At 33.4% G+C, this 21,559-nt stretch overlaps 1 protein-coding gene across 5 annotated transcripts in view; it reads right to left on the bottom strand.

Annotated features, from left to right (window-relative positions):
* mical2b (microtubule associated monooxygenase, calponin and LIM domain containing 2b) overlaps positions 1 to 13,122 on the bottom strand; it is a 92,357-nt gene extending 79,235 nt beyond the window's left edge. For all 5 annotated transcript variants that reach the window (XM_056452279.1, XM_056452283.1, XM_056452281.1 and 2 more), the window contains exons 1-2: positions 12,787 to 13,122; positions 3,490 to 3,697 (exon numbers count right to left, since the gene is read on the bottom strand). In XM_056452279.1, the coding sequence (XP_056308254.1) occupies positions 3,490 to 3,697; positions 12,787 to 13,050 (472 nt within the window). In that variant the 5' untranslated portion in view covers positions 13,051 to 13,122. The remainder of the gene's footprint in view (positions 1 to 3,489; positions 3,698 to 12,786) is intronic.
* Between the last annotated feature and the right edge of the window lie 8,437 nt (positions 13,123 to 21,559).

Raw genomic sequence — 21,559 nt, forward strand, 5'->3', positions numbered from 1 at the left:
AAAAAAACTTAATTTCCCTTAAAATATTTCCTGAATAAAAACTCTAATTTCATTTAAAAATACACATTCTATCAAAATATGTTTTATCATCAAAATATTCTTACTCCAGTCACAAATAGGTTTTTCTTCCCCTTTCAATAAATATGAGTGTGTAAGTCTTGAGTGGTTATTTCAATAGAAATAAGGTTGAAACATTTATTTGACAGGACAGTAGGATGACAGGAAATGAAGGGGGGGGGAGGGGGGGAGAGAGAGAGAGAGAGAGAGAGAGAGAGAGGGAGAGGGAGAGGGAGAGAGAGAGAGGGAGAGGGAGAGGGAGAGGGAGAGGGAGAGGGAGAGAGAGGAGAGAAGGAGAGGAGAGAGGAGGGAGAGAGAGAGAGAGGAGAGAGAGAGGAGAGAGAGAGAGGAGAGAGAGAGAGAGAGAGGAGAGAGAGAGAGAGAGAGAGAGAGAGAGAGAGAGAGAGAGAGAGAGAGAGAGATCCATTCATGATCCCGTTTACATGTTTTAGCACATAGTTCGATTAACATCTTTTTATGTCATCGCTCTATACATGTTTCATGTAATTTCGAATGTTTCATTTGTCGACTTTAACTACAGTTTGGCACTTTCGCTTGCATTTAGGAAGTTTCATGCATGCCCTTGTCACAAATGAGATATTGGATGCTAGAAGAGTGTTGTTTTAATGGAATTTTATACCTCAAAAAAAAAAAAAAAAACTAAAAAACCTCAGCATTCAGTGATGCATGTGTCCGTGGTCCTTCACCGACTCGGTAGGTGCAGAGAATAGTATCAACCAGTCGTGTGTGCAAAGACTAGATGATGGTAATAGTTTGATTGCGATGTTTATTTATCTGTACTGCACTTCAATAATGTGAGCATACTCCATATGTCTTAATTCGATATCTGTTTAGTTGGATTATGACTTTAGTCGAATAAGGTAATCAAAAATCGATGTTTACATGGTAAACGCTTAATCAGAGTATTGTCTTAATCAAATTAAAATTGGATTATTGGTGTCCATGTAAACATACTCATTGGGAAAAGCACTCGAACTCGGGATGCCCAGAGCACTGTTGCACCATAAGGTACCACACTAACCAGTGGCCTATTGTGTCGAACAATAGAAATATCTTTATTAGAACTTATATTTTATGTCTTCTTACTGATGACTTGCTGGTGTTGGACAAAAGGCCATCACTGTAATGCTGATATTGTGTTTAAAACATTGAATTAAATGTGAGAGGAAGAATAAATATTATGTTATGTTATAAAAAAATAAAATAAATAAATAAATAATAAACACAACAAAAGGACTTTAAAAAAGTAAAGAAATAAAAATACAGAAATCAAAACAAAAGCATAGAACAAAACTAAACAAAAAATAGAATAAATAAACCAATATACATGAAATACACAAAAGCACAAACAAACAAACAAACAAACAAACAAAAACAAACAAACAAACAAAGCAACACAAAAAACACAAATCACAAAAAACAAAACCTTAAATAAATAAAAAAATATAACAGAACAAGCAGAAGAAAAATAAAACAAACGCCAAAAACAGCACCACCGAAAAGCTAAAAAAACACAAACAAAACATGATGAATATCATAAAACAAAACCCAAAAACACTACAAACAGAACAAACCAAAAAAGATCCTTTGAAAATGAACAAAAAGACCTACAGCTGAAGAATGGGCTGATACAGTGCACACTATATGTGTCATGGAAATCATTTTCATTAACACAGACCGAATACTTTTTTCTAATTTGGAGAAAATGGATTGAGTATATTTCACCAATATGCCCGAATTTGTCTTGAATTGTAACTATTAAAATGTAATATTATGCATCTAAATATGTATCTTCTTTAAAGGAAATCTTTTAAAGGATTTGTAGCTCCCCATGTTGTACTGTTTATAGTTGTTGTTAAAGTTACATATGTATTTTCTTTTGAAAATGAACAAAAAATATGCAAGCTCAACAATTCTGCAAACTTGAAGTCCAAACAATAACAAGACACAACAATAACAAAATGTATAAACAAAAATGAAGCACAAAAATTCCTGCGATCTTGTCTTCTGCATGCAGTCAAACAAGCACTGTAGTCTGATTCATAAACAAATCTCTCTCATATTTAGTTTTTTTTTTTAAGAATCAGATAAATATCAGTCTAGATACTCAATAATTCAACATAAGAAATGGATCTGTTCAAATCAAACACTGAGGCACGTACATATAAACATGTTAGGCCAGCACAAACTCTTATCAGACGCCAACCAGTATCATTCAAGAGATAAGCGTGGAAAAAGACATTTGCATAATCCTGGCCGCTCTGAATGTTTTACATCTCTTTTGGCTGAGTCGCACTCGTCTTATCTCAGAGCTCATAAAGGACGGCATATCAGACAAAAGGTGTAGTCAACAGAGCTTGAAAGAAAAACAGCATCCGAAAATCCAGTCCAGCGAATCCCTGCATGTGATTAAAACATCTGATAGTCTCCTCTACTGTGAAACTGTATCTTATTTTCCAGTTAAGCTATGACTAAAAGGTCAAAATAAATATTGGGTTATTTAGACTGACAGCTGATAATAAAAAAGCCCTCTTTTTCTCCATTCCTTTATTTATTCTGTTTGCAGGGTTTCATTGTTTTATTTTCTTCTTGACAAGTTATTTTATAGTTTATGATAGAAACGTTCTCATTTGGCCATCTTCTTTTAATCTAGCCCTTTTTAATCCAGTAGGCATCTTAATGTAGTGTTCATGGCATGATTTATGCACGTGAAGTGTGCAATAGTATTATTTTATATTGGTTACGTGGCAGATGTAGCGGTCTCTTTCTCTCTCGTGAACATGCTTAAATGCTTGTGCTACATGACAATATAAAAGCCTTTTTTAGTCCTTGTGTACCAAGAACCAAAAAAAGAAAACGTGTAGCTACAGCCTCTGCTTGGGCATGAGTAACGCAGCAGCCTTTGAACTCCGGTGTGAAGAAAAGCAGTTACATCACATCCACCCACCCAACCGAATGACAGGTGCAACACAGAGGCCAGCCTTACCAGGTGTGTGCAAAGCACTTGATATGCGGTTAAAATTCAATAATGCTTCAAATCTTCAATGCTAATTTAACCCTCACGCTCTATCATGATAACATCTCAACTCACGAGACAACTTTTCACCTCGACGAGAAATCTTATCGCGATTTAATCTTGTGACACCCCTTATACATAAATGTACAATTTAGGTGGTATGGCATCAAAGCCCACAGTCACTGAGAGATGAGAAAATCGTACTAAAAATGTACGAATTGGATCATACAAGTCACTAAATCTAAAAAAAAGTTACGAATTGGCTTGAGATAGCGATAAGACTGCTTGAAATGGGGCGGGTTATGATGCAATAATTGTTTGATCATCTTGATTGTTGTTTTCATAGTCATTGGATGTGTTTATTTTGGTTTCTGTTTAAAATGGATGCAACCTACTGATGTGGTCTATGGATCCAGCGCAGAACTTTCCGTAAAACTTCTTGGCTCCGAGGTTCCTGAGGTCATGGATTGTGTAAGGCCAAAGGTGCAGGACGTTGTTTCTGGAGAAAGTGTCCCTCTTCTCAATCACCACCACCTTGGCGCCCAGCAGAGCCAGTTCTATGGCAGTCCGAAAGCCACAGGGGCCGCCACCGATGATCAGACACTACGGAAGCAAGATACGTAAACCATTATTGCATGAAGGATGAAAACTGTTTTTTGGAGAACGTCTACTAGAACTGTGAAAAATCATTCAGGGAATCGATTTGAAGATTTTCTAAATGCATCAAAAAAGTCAACAGTAGATGGCGCTCTAGACAAATGTACTTCGAAAGCACCACATCTTTTATGCCACAAGATTAATGTAAACAGGGCTAAACATGAACATGTGTAACTCGCTTTCTAACTTTATTAACGATTAATTTAGCTTCAAGCAGTACAGTATGTGTAAGGAATTGGATGCAAGTAGTTTACAGCCGTTAGTAAAGCATACAGCGCAACTACTTTTAAAAACTGAGAATAGTGATTAATTCAGAAAATCTCATATTCAATTCAGTATTGATTTGATTTGCCCTAGTGTCTACAAGTGGAAGCAAAGGGCAGATGACTTCACTTCACAGCCAATCATAATCAGTTTGTGAATGCCCCCTCTACTGGCACAATCAAACAGTTGTTAAATGTTTAATGTTAATTCAAAATGAAAGCATAGTGTAAAAATAAAGAGATAAATTTAAAACAACAACAACAACAACAACAACAACAACAACAAAACAAAGTAGTATTAAGAAAAAAGAATTGTCAAAGCAGAAAAAGCATGGAAAAAATACAAAAACATTATGAATGCAAAATATATAAACACACAAACAGAATAAAGACAAAATATGGAACAAAACAAAAACGAAGTCATTTAAAAGAACAAGATAAGCAAACTAAATGAACAAAAACGAAGCACAAACACACACACACACACACGCACACGCACACCCACACACACACAAAAAGAACAATGTTTCGGGGTGAGGGTGCTCCCCAAAAATTGGTTGGTTTAAAATGTCATTTGTGTGTTAAAGGGCACATAGTTTACCTCTTTTTTAAGATTTAATATTAATATTATGGTTCTTCTGAGTGTGCCAGTTTAGGTTCAGTTTAAAACACAATTCAGATTTTTTTATTATAATGTGTTAAAAAGTGTCATGTTGGGGGCGTGTCCACGGTTCGCTGATTTATGGGTGTGTTGCTTGACATGTAAATTAGTTTCGGCTTCCCGCCAACGTAACAAGGGGGCGGGGCCATGAGCTCACCCGCTCTGCAGGCAGACTGTGAAGGGAGCTGGAGTGAAAGGTACAGCATTCAGTCGTACATGTACGACTCTGACACAGACCAAGCAGAGAGTAGAAAATCATACGTGTCTTTGTACAGTTTTACAGCCAACTGTGTGATAGTTTCAAGTGCCGAGCTTGTACACAGAAACTAATAACCACGTACACTGAATTAACTTTGACTGAAAAATAGAGCAAGGGTGTTCCTTTATTGATATCGCTTCGACTCACGCTGAAAATGGCGGACGTGAATCAACAAACTGAGGATATGATGACACGCCTGTCAATCAATATTAGTGGACGGGGGGACCGCTCTCCTACAAAAAGTTGCGGTCGGTTTGAAAACTGTTCCAATTGGTCCACCGTTTTTTATGTTGTTAAATTGAAAAAAAAAAAAGCACTGGGTGTGCTTATATCACCCCAATATGACGGTTCATACACCATACATGCACATATGGCTGTCCAAACAGCTTGAAAAGTTGATTTTTTACCATAGGTGCCCTTTAAATTGCATCAGTTTTCTCTTATTTGGACCTGTGGTCACGTTACAGTTTACTTCACCAAATATGGTAAAGAATCCATAAAAGGCTGGTTCAAAAGTAGTCATAAAATGAAGGAAAAAGACACTTATCACACTTTTATTACTAAGGGTGTGTAAGTGTGAACAGACAGGCAATGCTGAATACAAAATGAATTGCTGCACTAAACTGTGCTACAAAATTTCAAAGGTCATTGAGTGCTGCAATATTATGACCATTTATGTCTACAAATGGCATCTTTTTCGCCATTCATCCCGAAGCTTAAATATGCAATTCTTCATTTATTTTCTCCTGTGTACATGAACAACTTTAGATCCTGGCAAACAACCAAGCTCCTTTTATGGAAAACAATTTCTGCCATGACCCTTTATCTCAGTCCTCGACTGATGTTTCCAGCTTCCTGTGGGATGAGTCAAAGTCCGCATGTTTCCTGATCACTGGAGAAAACCCTCATTTTTTGCTCCAGACACTACTTTGGGCTTTTTTGTGCCAGAGCGGTGCTAACAGCAGCGGACCTGCATTATAAAGCCAAGATGAGGATTAATCTCACGGTCTCTGAAGCATGGAAGACCACCGGGACAGAAAGGCCTGAAAATGGGGGGACGCCTGGGATCACTAAGAGTCAAATATATGAACAGCAACAGCTCAAACTCTCTGGGCCTCTCCCATAAAAAAATAAAATAGAAATTAAAAAAGATGGTTGAACATGTTCCTTTTATTTTTTTAATAGAAAAATTATGATTTTTTTGTCACTTAAGTAAAAAAATCACGCACGTGGTTATATTAAAGGGTTAAAAAAAACAAAAAACATTTCATTTCTTTGCAAAAAAAACAAACAAAAAAAAAATAAATTAAAATGAATTGGAAACATGAAGAAAGAAAACTAAGAGAATGTTTCTTTCACTGTGCTGAACGATTGTTTTATTATCTGATGATGCTTTCCATGAGTACCATATTAAACACTTTTTTCCCTGAAGATCCTAATGCTTATTCTAAACCTTACACTAACAAAAAAAATAGCAAAAACGTGATAAAAAAAAAGGTCTAAATATATATGTTAAACGTGATACAATTAAGAGCCTATGGTCAGAAATGGCATCCAAAAGTCTGTATATTTATAAAAGGAGCTCTTCAGTAGGTTGCATTACATTAAGTTACATTTTTATATTTTAATGTCTCCATGTGGCATCATCTTCACTTCAAAATCTTGGCTCTGGGCAATAAAATCCCCTTAAAATAAAATAATAAAAAATAATAGTATTAAACAAAAATGTATTACATTATTTTTTTCTTGCAGGGACAATAACTACATTAAGACTTCGGTCAAGGTTAATATACTGTAAACAGTGCTTGACATTAACTTTTTTGATCACCAGCCACTGTGGCTAGCAGTTTTCCAACATCACTAGCCACACTTTTGTTGTTGGGAAAATATATTTTATATGCATAAATTTGACTTTGGCATGCTAAAATTACTTGAGTCAGATTTTGTGTTATGTCCACATGCCTCCTCATTCATTTCACTTTGTGTGTGTGTGTTTGTATTCACTTTTTTGTGTGAGCTTGCTCAATATGCACGAGCAAATGAATTGTATTTGTATTTTATTTCACATGACTTCTCAAAGCTTAATTGAGGATTTACCAAATTTATCTCCGACCACACCACAAATAAATTATTATTTCTTAGCCACAAATTTTAAATAATGTGTCAAAACAAGCGAAAAATATAGCTGTATACTTGACTTAGACTGTGTTATGTCCACATGCCTCCTCATTCATTTCACTTTTTTGGTGTATGAACTTGCTTAATCTGCATGAGCAAATGGGTTGTGTTTTCATAGTGTCGCATTGCAATTTGTTTTTATTTCACTTTTTCACTTTTTAGGGCTCAACACTAAGGATTTACCTCTGACCACACCAGAAATAGATAAGTATTTCTTAGCCACAACTGTCAAATAATATGTCAAAACATGTGAAATATAGCTGTATACATGCTCTTGTTTAACAAAACCTTTCTTAAATAAGTTACATTTAAAAAATTTATTATTGCTATGTACCTAAAACTATGCACAGTAGCCTAGTCTGTCCAGACTAAAGATCTCTCAGATCATAGTTAACTACACAAACATGGGGAGTTAGTCTCCTATTAAAGCAATGTTTTTGTAAAAATAATTAAACCATATCAACAAAAATAACCATAAGCAAAAGAAAGCAGGTGAAAATACACTGTTCCCTGTATTCATATCTATTCAAAAGTAGTATTGCCATTAAAACCTGATTTTATCCATAATGCAAATGCCATTAACATACAACTAATCAACATTATATTACTAGCATTCATGATGTTAGTCACAATTTAAAAGATCACAGCTGACCTTGCTAGCTTGCTAACCTATTGCACGTTCCACTATTGCACAGTGTCGCCATTTGGCAACAAATACATTTGATCCATTTACAAAAAACTAATTTGATAAAAACTTTGAGTTGTGAATATATCATCATAACTTACTGAAGGTGATGTTTCAGAAGTTTTTGTGGATCTGACATAATTTGACCCTTTGTTTTTATTGACGTTTACATTTGCATTCAGCAACTACTCACAATAAACGGCAGTCTGTCAGAAATCACGCCACAGAAAAACACTGCAGGTCATGTGACTTACCCAAAGCACATCATTGGCTAAACTAAGGTCTTCTTTTTCCAAAAAAAAAAAAAATAAATAAATAAAAATCAATGTTAGTTTTAAAGAAACAGTGGCAGGGAAATGAACATAAATATCATGTTGCCATATGGTAGCACTATGCGGTAGAGGGTTGAATATACCAGGTACAGTTAAGACAGTATGCAATGTAAACAACTGCAATGCACTGACTTTGAACATGTTAAAGTAAAATATGACAAAAGTTCAGAATACATTTTATGACTGCAGTACCCAAGTTGTATACTGTAGGTCATTTTCACCAACCATTTGATGCTTATTTTTATTTTGTGTGTGGTCATTTTGAAACTTGAGATCCCATTGTAATTCTAAGTTTCTGTTTTTTGGATGAACATGCATATCCCTTAAATTATGTTGTTGTGGACCAAGTCAACAAATCTCTGAAAGATTAACCTTACGCACACAATGCAAATCTATTCAAACCAGCAACGATTTGCTTCATGAGAATAAGGACAGCAATATCAGTAGCAAAGGCCAAGTTAAAACACTAGAGTAGCAAAACTGATATTCCAAAGGGTTTGCTAATTTTTCAACCTCTTATCAAACTCAAACAGCATCAATATGTTCTCAGGTCCTCTGCAAAAGCACCATACCAAAACGCACTTACACGTTTGTTAGGCCAAGTGACCTGAGATTGACTCTTCCATTGACTGCTCACAAATATCTACACGATAACACCGGGCTCTAGCTAATGCGTAGTAGATTTTAACAGTCTATACTTAAACAACAGAAGACTTACTTTCCCCAAGCTAACACAACAACATTAGCCCAAATGCTAGCTAACATGACGCCTGCATATAAAGTAAGACCGGATTAGCTTGGTATGGCACTCCAACATTGAGATCATGCCATTCCAATTGCAGCAGTTAAAATAACAATATCAAATCCTTTGTGCTGGGTTTCAGTCAAAACAATGTTAATGCTAACAACTCTAATCTCTTCGATGTGGATATTTCAGGTCATCTGTAGAGATGAATCCATGCGTTTCTCATTTAAATAGACAAAACTCTGAGCTCCCTAACCTTTAACCCCTCAGTCTAATGTTCAATTGTGGTGGAAAAAAACCCCTGACTGAAACTAAATGATGCTGATTATTTCCCGTTTTGCTTTATAAATGGAACAAACACAAGATCTTCCACCAAGACGCCGTCACTGCAGCGATCGCAGCCAGGATTTTAGGCAAACGTGATTTGACTAACAAATGTGGATATGAAAATGAGATATGCTATTTCAGTTTGTTTGGTTGAACAACAGGCACTGATGTTTTTAAACTGAGAATGAAGGAAAAAAGAAAAGCTTTTGGTAACTCTGAAGCAATTAAATCACAAAATTAATGAATCCCAGCTTCACTTAAAATCGTTTATGTTATTGTACTGTCACCAAATTTAGGATTTGATTTTTTACTTACAACAAGTTTTATATTTCTTTTTTTTTAATTGTTCATCAGATGATTCATTGATTATAACCAGGACTTGACATTAACTTTTTTGATCATCAGCCACTGTGGCTAGTAGTTTTTCAACATTACTAGCCACTCGCCATTTTCACTAGCTACACTTTTGTTGTCTGTAAAATATATTTTATATGAATAATTTTGACTTTGACATGCTAAAATTACTTGAATTAGATTTTGTGTGATGTCCACATGCCTCCTCATTTATTTCACTTTGTGTGTGTGTTTGTATTTACTTTTTTTTGTGTGAGCTTGCTCAATATGCACTAGCAAATGAATTGTTGCATTGTAAATTAGTTTTTATTTCACATGACTTCTCAGAGCTTAAAATTAAAGATTTACCAAATTTATCTCCGACCACACTACAAATAAATAAATCATTATTTCTTAGCCACAAATTTTAAATAATGTGTCAAAACAAACAAAATATAGCTGTAAACATGCTCTTTTTAATTCAACGAAAATTCTCTTTTGAAAAAAAATTACATTTAAAAGAATTATTGTCATGTAGACTACATCTAAAATATGCACAGCAGTCTGTCCTGGCCAAATGTCCCAGATCAGCAGTTAACTACACATAACTATGTTAGTGTAAAAAACGATAATTAAACTACATTAACAAAAACACCTGCAAGGTAAAGAAAGCAGGTAAAAAAAAACATACCGTGTGTGATAATGAAAGGATGATCACTTGCACACGGTTAATTTTAGGCCTGTTAATAATCTGTTTAAACATTAATTTAAACGAAAGCAGTGACCGCTGCTGCTTACAAAAGGATTTTTTTTTTTTTAAATCTTGAGCTCTTAAAAGCAGCAGGACTGTGGGTGCACGACCATCACTTTTTGTCCAGTCTGTTTCCGAGATATCCCCAGTTGCGTTTTCTCCAGGCACGGTTGCTTCCCACAAGTAAAGGGGAGCGCGCGTGCTTAACCGTTGCGCGCATAACATCACCCATGTGCTTGAATGATCATCCTCTCATTCTGTATTCATCTGCTTTCTTTTGCTCGCGCAAATACAATTAGTTTTGTCAGTCGTGCTGCTTCTCGATTCTGAGATCACATTTGCACGCATATCGGGCCATCTGTATTGTCGAACCCTGTTTTTAAGAAAACTACAAATCAAAAATAATTTTCAACCAGCCAAAGTGGCTAGTGGGAGCGACTGTCTTACCCGCCATAGCAGGTTGGCGGGTGTTAATGTCAAGCCCTAATTAGAAAGGTAATTTTTTCACACTATTTTAATGCTGAGGCAGGAAGTTGGTTTTGAACAGTGTTGCCAGATATAGCAGACTTTTCCAGCCCAAAAGCTGTCTAAAACCCACCCAAACGCACAAAAAAACCCGCCCAAAATATTAGATTAATATTTTATTTAATTTAAATTTATTTGATTCAAAATTAACCACTTTAACTGTCATACTTCTTAACCATACAGCAACCAACACCAGCAGTCACAGAACCACAACATATATGGATCACATCGAAACACTGCCCTCATCTCACCCACACACTGCACTTAATGTTCTGTAGATTACACTACCTATTGGAGTATGTTTTACTTTCAAAATGGGGTTTAAATTCATCCCATTTGGCGTTTGAAATTCTTTTGAACATAATTAGGTGCTGCTTGTCAATCAGAAAACGCTTCTATGTTTGCTTTTGCAGTCAATTCCAGGAAAAAAGTAAAAAAATAAAAAAAGAAATAAATAAAAATCGATAAGTGTTGTGATAAACCGCTGAGAGTTTAACTGCAGGGACTGCATAATGCACGTGCACACGAAGGCAAGTCAAATTTGATACAACTTGACCTTGCGTGTGGGCCCACGCGGTTTGTGCTATGCTTTTTTTCACTACTAACTGAACGAAGTAAGAGCACACAATTATGTTTTGTTAAACAAGTTGCATATCAAATTTAATCAATCCGCCAATACCATTTTTTACCCACACAATCTAATTCAATGAAATGCAATGCGAAATGCTTTTATTTAGCGTAAAATGGCTTTTATTTAAAAAACTATAATAAATAACTAGCTCACAAACAATAGCTTAACATTTGTATTAAACAATTTTTTGTAGCACTCCAGTTTAGGTACCAATTCTCACTGATAGCTAGGGCTGCACGATACTGGAAAAACGCACATTGCGATATTTAAACTTTCTGCGATTTACATAGCATTTATTCACAAGATAACCTAATTAATCATTTAAGATTGATTGGGATGATTTTGTAAGGAAGTGCATAAAATCTAATAATCAAATTGCACATATAAATAAAGTAGAGCAAATGTACAAATGAAGGCATCTAACAGTATGCAGGTACAGAAATAAAATAATCCAATGTACAATAAATCTGTATATTTCTCATTGTGCAAGTAATTAAATACAATTAATATTTGCTAAAAGCTACAGATGTAGTAATTTCTTGTGCCCAAATGCTTTAAAAATGCACACAATTGATAAACTTTCCCTTTATTATGGTTAAACTGAAACGCCTCCAAAATTCTCATGTGTTCTGAACTGTTGTACCTGGTCAACTATATTCCTGACTCCACATTGCACGTTCTGCAGTCTGACTACTTCGTATTCACACATTGCGATATCAATGCTAAAACAATATATTGTGCAGCTCTACTAACAAATATTGGCTTATTATCTACATTTATTATCTTAAAATACTGGCTATTTATTAGTACTTATAAAAGTTCATATTCTGCATCCCTAACCATACATAAACCTAACTACTACCTTAATAACTATTAATAAACAGCAAATTAAGACTTTAAAAAGTCAAAAAAAAGTCAGAGTTAATAGGTTTATTAACAGCAAAATTTGTACCTTAAGATACAGTATGACCACATTTCTATAAACTGCTGAGGCTGTAGATTTAAAATGTTATAAATGACACAGACCAATCATTTCACTTCATAAGACCTTAATGTCATCAGCGGCCACATGTATTAATTTTGTGTCACCTGTGTGTCGTTGCTTTTTTTTTTTTTTTTACTATCAAAGTGCTGGTTTACTTCTCAATCCACCATTTTTTCAACGAGAAAATCTCCTTTAATACTACACTGAATAAAAAAAAAAAAAGTCCCCTACAACTTAAAAATCAAGAGGGCAAATTTTGGGGTAAACTATCCCTTTAAACTGTCCAAAATCAAACATTTAAGTTATGAATAATCTTGCTCTTACATTAAAAACAAGGCAGATAGATGTCTACAGACTCACCCTTGTGTCCGCACAGGCTTTGCCCTTACTGTACTCCTTGTGTCCAGCTCTCTTGTCTAGTTTCCCCCAGAGACCCTTGGCCTTCCAGTAGGTGACGGCAGTTTTCAGGCTGCTGTAAAAGCCTCTGTGGTCGGACGGGTTGAGCTCCAGCTGTCTGCAGAGGACACTGAAGGCCTGCAGGGTGCCTTTACAGGTAGTGGCCTGGATAAAATTCTCAAAAAGCTGACCGGCCTGAGACGTCCGTTCCTCCTCCGTCTCCCCCATCCTTCTTCGTGTTTTCCTCTGTTGATATGGGATTCAGTGGTCAGGAGTTGTTTGGTGCTGGCATCACTTTGAAAGACTGATGAGAGAAAAGCAAGAGAGGGTTTTTATTTGTTTCTATGCTGTGTCATAAAAGTCATTATCTGCAATCAACAATTTGTGTGTAGGTGAAAAAACATCCTATATATGGGTATACGGTGCAGTGAAATGACTAAAAATGGTGTGGTGTTGACATCGGATGAACTCATTTATTGCTCTGATTGCAACCTGTCGTAGTTGTTTGTATATAAAGGTCAACAGTCTCAATAAAACAATAGCATCTGAGGGGAGAGGTAACTATATTTAATTTATTATTGAATAAATAAATAAATAAAATCAATAATAATAAATCTATAATAACAACAACAACAACAACAAATCTATAATATTAATAATAATAATTCTATAATAATAATTCTATAATAATAATAATAATTCTATAATAATAATAATAATAATAATAATAATAATAATAATAATAATAATAATAATAATAATAACAACAACAACAACAACAACAACAACAACAACAACAATAAATATATAATAATAATAATAATAATAATAATAATAATAATAAATAATAATAATAAATCTATAATAATAATAATAATAATAATAATATTAATAATAAAATCTATAATAATAATAAAAATAATAATAATAATAATAATAAATATATAATAATAATAATAATAATAATAATAATAATAATAATAAAAATAATAATAATAAATCTATAATAATAAAAAATAATAGTAATAATAATAAATCTATAATAATAATAATAATAATAATAATAATAATAATAAATCTATAATAATAATAATAATAATAATAATAATAATAATAATAATAACAAATCTATAATAATAAATCTATAATAATAATAATAATAATAATAATAATAATAAAAATAATAATTATAAATCTATAATAATAAAAAAAATAGTAATAATAATAAATCTATAATAATAATTCTATAATAATAATAATAATAATAATAATAATAATAATAATAATAAATCTATAATGATAATAATAATAATAATAATAATAATAATAATAAAATCTATAATAATAATAATAATAATAATAATAATAATAATAATATTAACAAATCTATAATAATAATAATAATAATAATAATAACAAATCTATAATAATAATAATAAATCTATAATAATAATAATAATAATAATAATAATAATAAAAATCTATAATAATAATAATAATAATAATAATAATAATAATAATAATAATAATAATAATGATGATGGTTACACAATTTTGAGATTACACAAAGTTGAGCCTGTGTTATAATTTATCATTTTGCAAGTGTTTTTTGAGGCCTGTGACTGAAGGTTTTAAAAGCATTCAGGCATAAGAAAATGAACCATTTGTAACTTTGAAAAATTAATAACAATTAATTTTATGGATTTGATTATAAAACCGAAGACTATGCAGTATTATTTCACTTTGATTATTCAATCACTGTATAACCTTTCAGGTATTCTCACTGTATACTCTTCAGAAAACAGTAAAATGCTGTTCATTTAATTGGCATATTTTTCCTTAATGAATTTATCTATGCTTGCAGATTGTTTATTATATTTCATGCACTGCCCTACAGAATCTACCCAATCAATCTAACATTATAGATTCTTTACAATCATTTATTCAACTCATCTAGTTAAATTATTTTCATAACGCAAAATAAAAAAATAAAATAAATAAATAATAATTTAAAAAGTGTAATTTTTCCAATATCGTGCAGCCCAAATATTTAGCATTAAAAAGCTTCATTAAGATACAAGTTGGCTGACTTGTTTAACAAAACAGTTCATTCTGTCCAGAAGTACTGTTGATAAGTCTGATGAAAAAAAAAAAGCTCTACATTTTTAGCTGTGTGAGACACAAAAACACTTGGCATGTGCAGTAAAATAGGCCAGAAGAGTCACGTTAACTCAGAGTCGAGTGCTTGACAGGATTAACGCATGCAGAGCAAACAGGCAATGAACAGAAGACAGAATGGGGACACCAAAATTGGCCCAGTTGTAGAAACCTGTGGGAACCAGAGAAATATTTTCAAGCACAAAATAAATAAATAAATAAATAAACCAGTAAATTCTTCAAAAGTTGGAACAATGGAATAACATGAAAGTGAAACAAATAAACAATATGTTTCTTTAGATAAATAGACGAGGAAAGTCAATGAATCTTCCAGCAGCGCCTGGACAGTTGATTTGAGAGTGAAACCAGAGATCACTGATATGTGAATGATTTGAATGAGTGTGGGACTATAACTGGTTTCAAGGTATACCATGGTTTGGAAAAGACACTGTTTTAAAACCGCAAACATTTTCTGTTAAACCGTTTCAAGGTATATGCAAGTTGTTGTTTTGTTGTCAAAGACTATTTAATTTTATTGATTTAGGACAACAGTATCTCCTATCCAGTAGCAAAGGAGCATCCACATCAAGAGCTACTGCTCAGCCCATGATTCAGCAAACATCTAAAAAAAACAAAACGCTTCTAAACCAACATCATATCGATCAACTTATATTGATTATCAACTTAAAATGTCCGGATGACCAGATCTGAGATCTCTGCGTTTTGTAAAGGACTGATCTATCGATTCTCGAAATCATGATCACCAATGCAACGATTGGCTGATATATTCCTATTCCTAAAGGCCACTTGAATCTAAACAACGTAATCAAACTTGGCAGCTGGCAGGAGCTTCTCATTCATCTGCAGGGTGGCATTAACTGCTCTTAAACACCAGATTCATTTGTGAAGCTGTTTACTGTTTGTCTTCATTGACCTCATTCTTTTACGTTCCATCGGAACCAAATTGTCTCAAAAATATTGGTGTCATTTACTTTCATTGATTTTTAACTGTAAAAAACAGCTTATTCTACTTGATGTAGCAAACTTGTATTTTTTTTTTAATTATATTGTTTTTATTGTCAAACAATTGTGTGTACAGCAAGTACTTGGACTGTTTACTGCTGTTTATTCTTGCTAGTCATTTCCCTCATAGGGAAATAAATCAGAAGTCACATCTAAAACAATCGCTTACTTCCATATTACAGAATAAGGTGAATGTAGAGTTGTGAGACATTTATTGCCTTAATTATGTCACTGACATTGATGAATATGTTGCTCACTAGAATGTAGTTAAAACAAGCTTATGGTTAAAATTATGAATGCCAAAAAAAATCCATGTATGACAAAATAAAGTGCTTTTTCCATGGATGTCAGCATGTGAACACAATTATGATATTGATTTTATAATATAACAAACATGCTTAGTTAAGAAAGTTAAGAAAATGAGTCACATTGTCATTTTTTCCTGTTTTACAGGAAAATATTTCCAAATAAAGCCAAATTAGATCATTTGAGCATCTGAATGAATATTAGAACAAATCATCTGAGCCAGGATCCATTCATAAAACATACTCTTGGCTAATTTAAAAAGTGAATCAGCAGTTTTGAACAAATCATTCAAATTATATTAAAACAATCCAATAATCTAATTCAGGGGTGTTCAAAATTGGTCCTGGAGGGCCGGTGTCCTGGCTCTAACCCTAATCAAACACCCCTGAACCAACTAATCAAGCTCTTACTAGATAAACTAAAAACTTCCTGACAGGTGTGTTAAAGCAAGCTGGAGCTAAACTCAGCAGGACACCGGCCCTCCAGGACAGAGTTTGGACATCCCTGATCTAATTGGTTCATCCATGAATCACATATACAGGCTGTTTTGGTTTCATATTTGTCCTTGACACAGTTACAAAGACAGTTCGCTCAAATATGAAAATGTGTCTTTTAGTTGAAACAGGTAATTGAGATTAACATATTTGCTTGGTAGTACTGGTGCTCGTAACTTTAAAAATGTGGTTGCACCAGCTAAAATTTAGTCGCACCCACCAAGAATTATGTGCACAGTTACTACAAATTTAATATTTACAGATTTATTGCATTTGCAATCATCCTAACAATTAAACGAAGGATTAAATAAAACATCTCGTGCTTAAAATGAGTAAATTCAGTGGCAAACACTGTTACCTGAAAACTCAGTCACACAGATTTTACAATGAATGGCTTTAGGAGTCTGTTCGTGTTGTTTATATTCTCTCATCTTCAGCGCTTTACATTTTTGCGGCTGTAGCTCCATGTCATCTGAAGGAAGGCATTGACAGCTGATATTAACCAATCCATTCGCGTTCAGTTCTAGACTAGTGGGCCAATCAGAAGAGCTTGAATGCAGGGCAAGCATTGCAGGATTTGTTTACTGTAGAAAGTTGATTTGATGACTGTTTTAACTATTCCTGAGCGCCGCGTTGCACGTTTTTAGGTACAAAGATGCATTCTGCGTGAATGCATCTGGTGATCGTTTTGCAGTGTAAACTGGTCGCAGAGCAACAATTTTATGCACACAAATGCTTCCAAATATATTGAGGAAAATAGTAAAAGTTTTGGGGTCGCACAGATAAAATTTTGGGCGCATATGTGACCAAATTGGTTGCAATTTCGAGCCTGATGTATAAAAAAAAATGGCAACCAGCATTTCGAAATACATTTATATGTATACATATATACAAGACAATACAAAATAAATACTTCAAAAACTTTGGAACACTTGCCAAGGGTGTGGATTAAAGATAATGTTGTAAATAATAATAACTAAAGTTTTGCTTCATAAGATCTCAACGTATGATCAGAAGCCACATGTATTAAGTTTGTTTTACCTGTGTGTGTGTGTATACATGTGTGTATATATATATATATATATATATATATATATATATATATATATATATATATATATATATATATATATATATATATATATATATATATATATATATATATATATATATATATATATATATTTTTTTTTTTTTTTTTTTTTATTTATTTATTTTTTTTGACTCTCATAGTTTTGTCTCAAGTGCCGACAGCTGTTGACTGGCATTTTATGAATTGCCAAGTACCACGCTTTCATCTATAATGACTATAAAATTCTTTAATGCTCGATGGAATGTTCTTTTAGTGGATTAACAGCACATTTTTATTTTTGGTTGAACTATTTCTTTCAATCATTTATTAAATTACAACAATCATTTATTGATTACAGTTATTTAAAAAAAAAAAGTATTAATAATTAAAAATTGGTCAAACACCCCTGGTCCTCCATTCACACTCTCAAAAAATAAAAAAATAAAAAAATAAGTATAACTTGACCCAAATTCCCAGTCATTAACTTCTCAAAGGATCAGATTTGTATGTCACTAACGGTCAGTGCACTCAATGCAGTGTGGGAAAATTTCCCGTAGCTAAATTTAACCATGCTGAAAAGGCAGTACTTCTGAACTTCTTGAAACAAGACGTGCCAGGAAAGTTGCAAAGCACAAAATCATAACTATGCGCAAGAAAAACAGCAGGACGAAGCACATTTAAAAACCACAAATTACACTGTGCCTCTCGACAGATGGCACAACTGTGATGGAGTTCAAGTTAACACCCTTTAAAGATATTTACTGCACATTTGTCCATCATGTCAATCATCAGACGCTCAAAGCTAATGTCAAAGCTTATGCTAATGTCAAAGTGACTCTGGAACAAATTGACTCCAACAGCTCAGATCTGCAGTCTTTCACCATAAGGACTTGACGGATATTTCAGCATGAGCTTGAATCAAAGCATCAAGCATCAAAGGGTTCAATCGCATCCCAGAGGATTCGGCAGCACTTCACACTGGAATTCCTATAAGAGCCAACATTCTTACGAGACTAAGATTACTCATGTGACCCAAGAGCAGACAAATGGGAAGTTGACCTATTAAAGGATGAATTTGTTTTTATGAAAAATATATTATATGTATATTTAAAAATAATAATTTAATACAGTTTTGGAGTAAAGAAACAACAGCAGTTTAAATCTTCTGGAGGAACTTTACATGGAATACAGAATAAATTTTGGCAAGTACTTCATTTAGACAAGACTGAACCTAATTGGTTGTCACTCAAACAAGCATGCAATTATAGCCAATGATCAATGGTTATAAGGGGTGTTAATGATCACGGTTGATCCGTGATTTGAACGGATCACAATGCATGGTTGGGAACACACGTAAAGATGTATGATAGCATTTAGGCTTTCCTATAAAATATAATGATGACGGAAGAATATGTGGTAGGTTATTCGTAAAGAGACAATTCACAAAGAACCAATTTTAAAATGACATTTCTTCCATTTTCAGGTTTTAGAGATGTTCCTATTAATTTTTAGACAACACAATACACTGTAAAAAAATGTTGGGTTCAACACAATACCTTCATGTTGTACCAATATATATATCGATTATATTAAATTAATTTATTTTACAAATTTAATTGGATTGAACAATTACATTGTCACAAAAAAAACCTTAAGAGTTGTGTTGTTTTAACTCATTTTAAACAAATATATTAATATATAAGCAGCAAAAGTATTTTTTTTTTGAGTGTAATGTTTTCACTTTAGCAGTGAAGAAATCAACTTCAAGAGTTAGGAATTCAATTCTTCGTGGAATAACCCCAATTTTCAAATAACAACAAAAACTATTTGTTATTTATTTAAATGTTGATTAAAAAATATATATACATATTTTACATTACACAATTGTATTTAAACTTTGGAAAAATATGTTTGCTTGTTCAAACTATTAATTTAAAATGAGTTGAAACACAGTTCTTGATGTTCAAATCAACAACAAAAAAAAACAAAAAACATTAAGTTAACTTAATTTCCATCGAGACAAGATAAAGGTATTGTGTAAAGCCAGCCTGATCTCACGAGGAAACAGGACTAGTTTACATTTGTCAGTTTAGTGGTTAATTTGTACGAGTTCAGTCATATGAAAATGTACGATTTTAAAAAAGGAGACGTGGCACCCAACCCCACCCCTAAACCCAACCGTCATTGGGGATAAGCAAATCTTACTACATTGTAAAAATGAGATCATGCGAATTCATATGAATTGGCCACTAAATCAAAGTTACGAATTGCTGTGAGATAGCGTTGGTAGCCCAGCATGCAGAGGCACTAGATTCACATTTAAGCCTAGGTTAGCCAATAGCATATTAGCTTAAGCCCAATCAAATGAATCAAATCTGCTTAAGCTACGGATGTAACACACAAACGCTTGGCATATTAAAAATATATATTTTGCTGCTTGTTTAAACTACTTATTTAAAAGGAGTTAAAACAAATCAAATCCATTTAAAATTGCAAAAAATATTAAGTTGTCAGACAAATATAGAATAAATTATAACCATTGTACTCAAACCCATAACTAATAAATCCAGCAAATCCAGTAAAAACCGTGTGTTCACTTAATTTAGCTCCATAATCTGATCAATAGAAAAGCTTTATTTTCAATCGAAATCTTTTGTAATAATGCAAATATTATTTACTGCCACTATTAATTCAATTTAACGCATCCTCGCTAAAATATTAATGACGTTTAGTGCTATATATAACACAAGCGGTCATTCTTGCTAGTAGGGAAAGTCCACCCTACTTATCCATAAGTAGTTTACTGCCTGGAGTAGACTACTGTGTTACAGCACATGCAAACAAAAGTAACCAGAGAGCAATCCTGCCGTCTATGAGAGTTTGGTTACATTGGTTAATGTGACACTGGTAATTGTTAGACCGATGACCTATTAGAAGTAAATGTAATGTGTACTGTAGCTGACGCCATTAACTGCAGAGTAAAGCGATACAGGCCTGGAGGAAGCAAAGCACACCAATCTTACAAATACAATTGTCATTTATTCTCCTTTCAGTCATCATATCTATAAGTCTTGCATGCAAATTAAGCCATTTGTAATAGAATAAGAGATTTCAGTCTCTCTATTGAAGGTCATTTCAAGACAAATGATTATATTCATTGTGAATCAAGCAGTTTAAATCTTCTGGAGAAACTTTATATGGAAGACAGATTTAATTTAGACAAGCACTTAATTTAGGCAAAAATGAACCTTATTTGATGTCACTCATCAAGCAAGCATGCAATTATAGGCAATGACCAACAGTATTAGGGGTTTAACGGATCACGGTTGATCTGTGATTCGTACGGATCACAACCCACGGTTCAGAACACACGTGACCCGTGGATTAACTACAGATTAATCTACAATCTTGTTTTAAAGCCGTGATTCATCTGCGGATCGCTCGTATGTCAGCTTATAGACAAACCAGCTGATCAACGGGACTTTAAAACACTTCAGTGTCCCAGTATCTGTAGTTACACTCAGCAGAGGTGTGAACCTATACTGGTCTCACGGTTCGGTTACGATTATCATGCCATCGATTTGGTTCAATTCGATAATTCGGTGCATCACGCATTGATGATGCTTTCCATACACAGTGTTGTATTTTGGGGGGTGGCTATAACAAGCTGTCTGTATAAACACAC

The sequence above is a fragment of the Danio aesculapii genome, chromosome 25 (assembly GCF_903798145.1).
Source record: "Danio aesculapii chromosome 25, fDanAes4.1, whole genome shotgun sequence".
Classification (NCBI taxonomy): domain Eukaryota; kingdom Metazoa; phylum Chordata; class Actinopteri; order Cypriniformes; family Danionidae; genus Danio; species Danio aesculapii.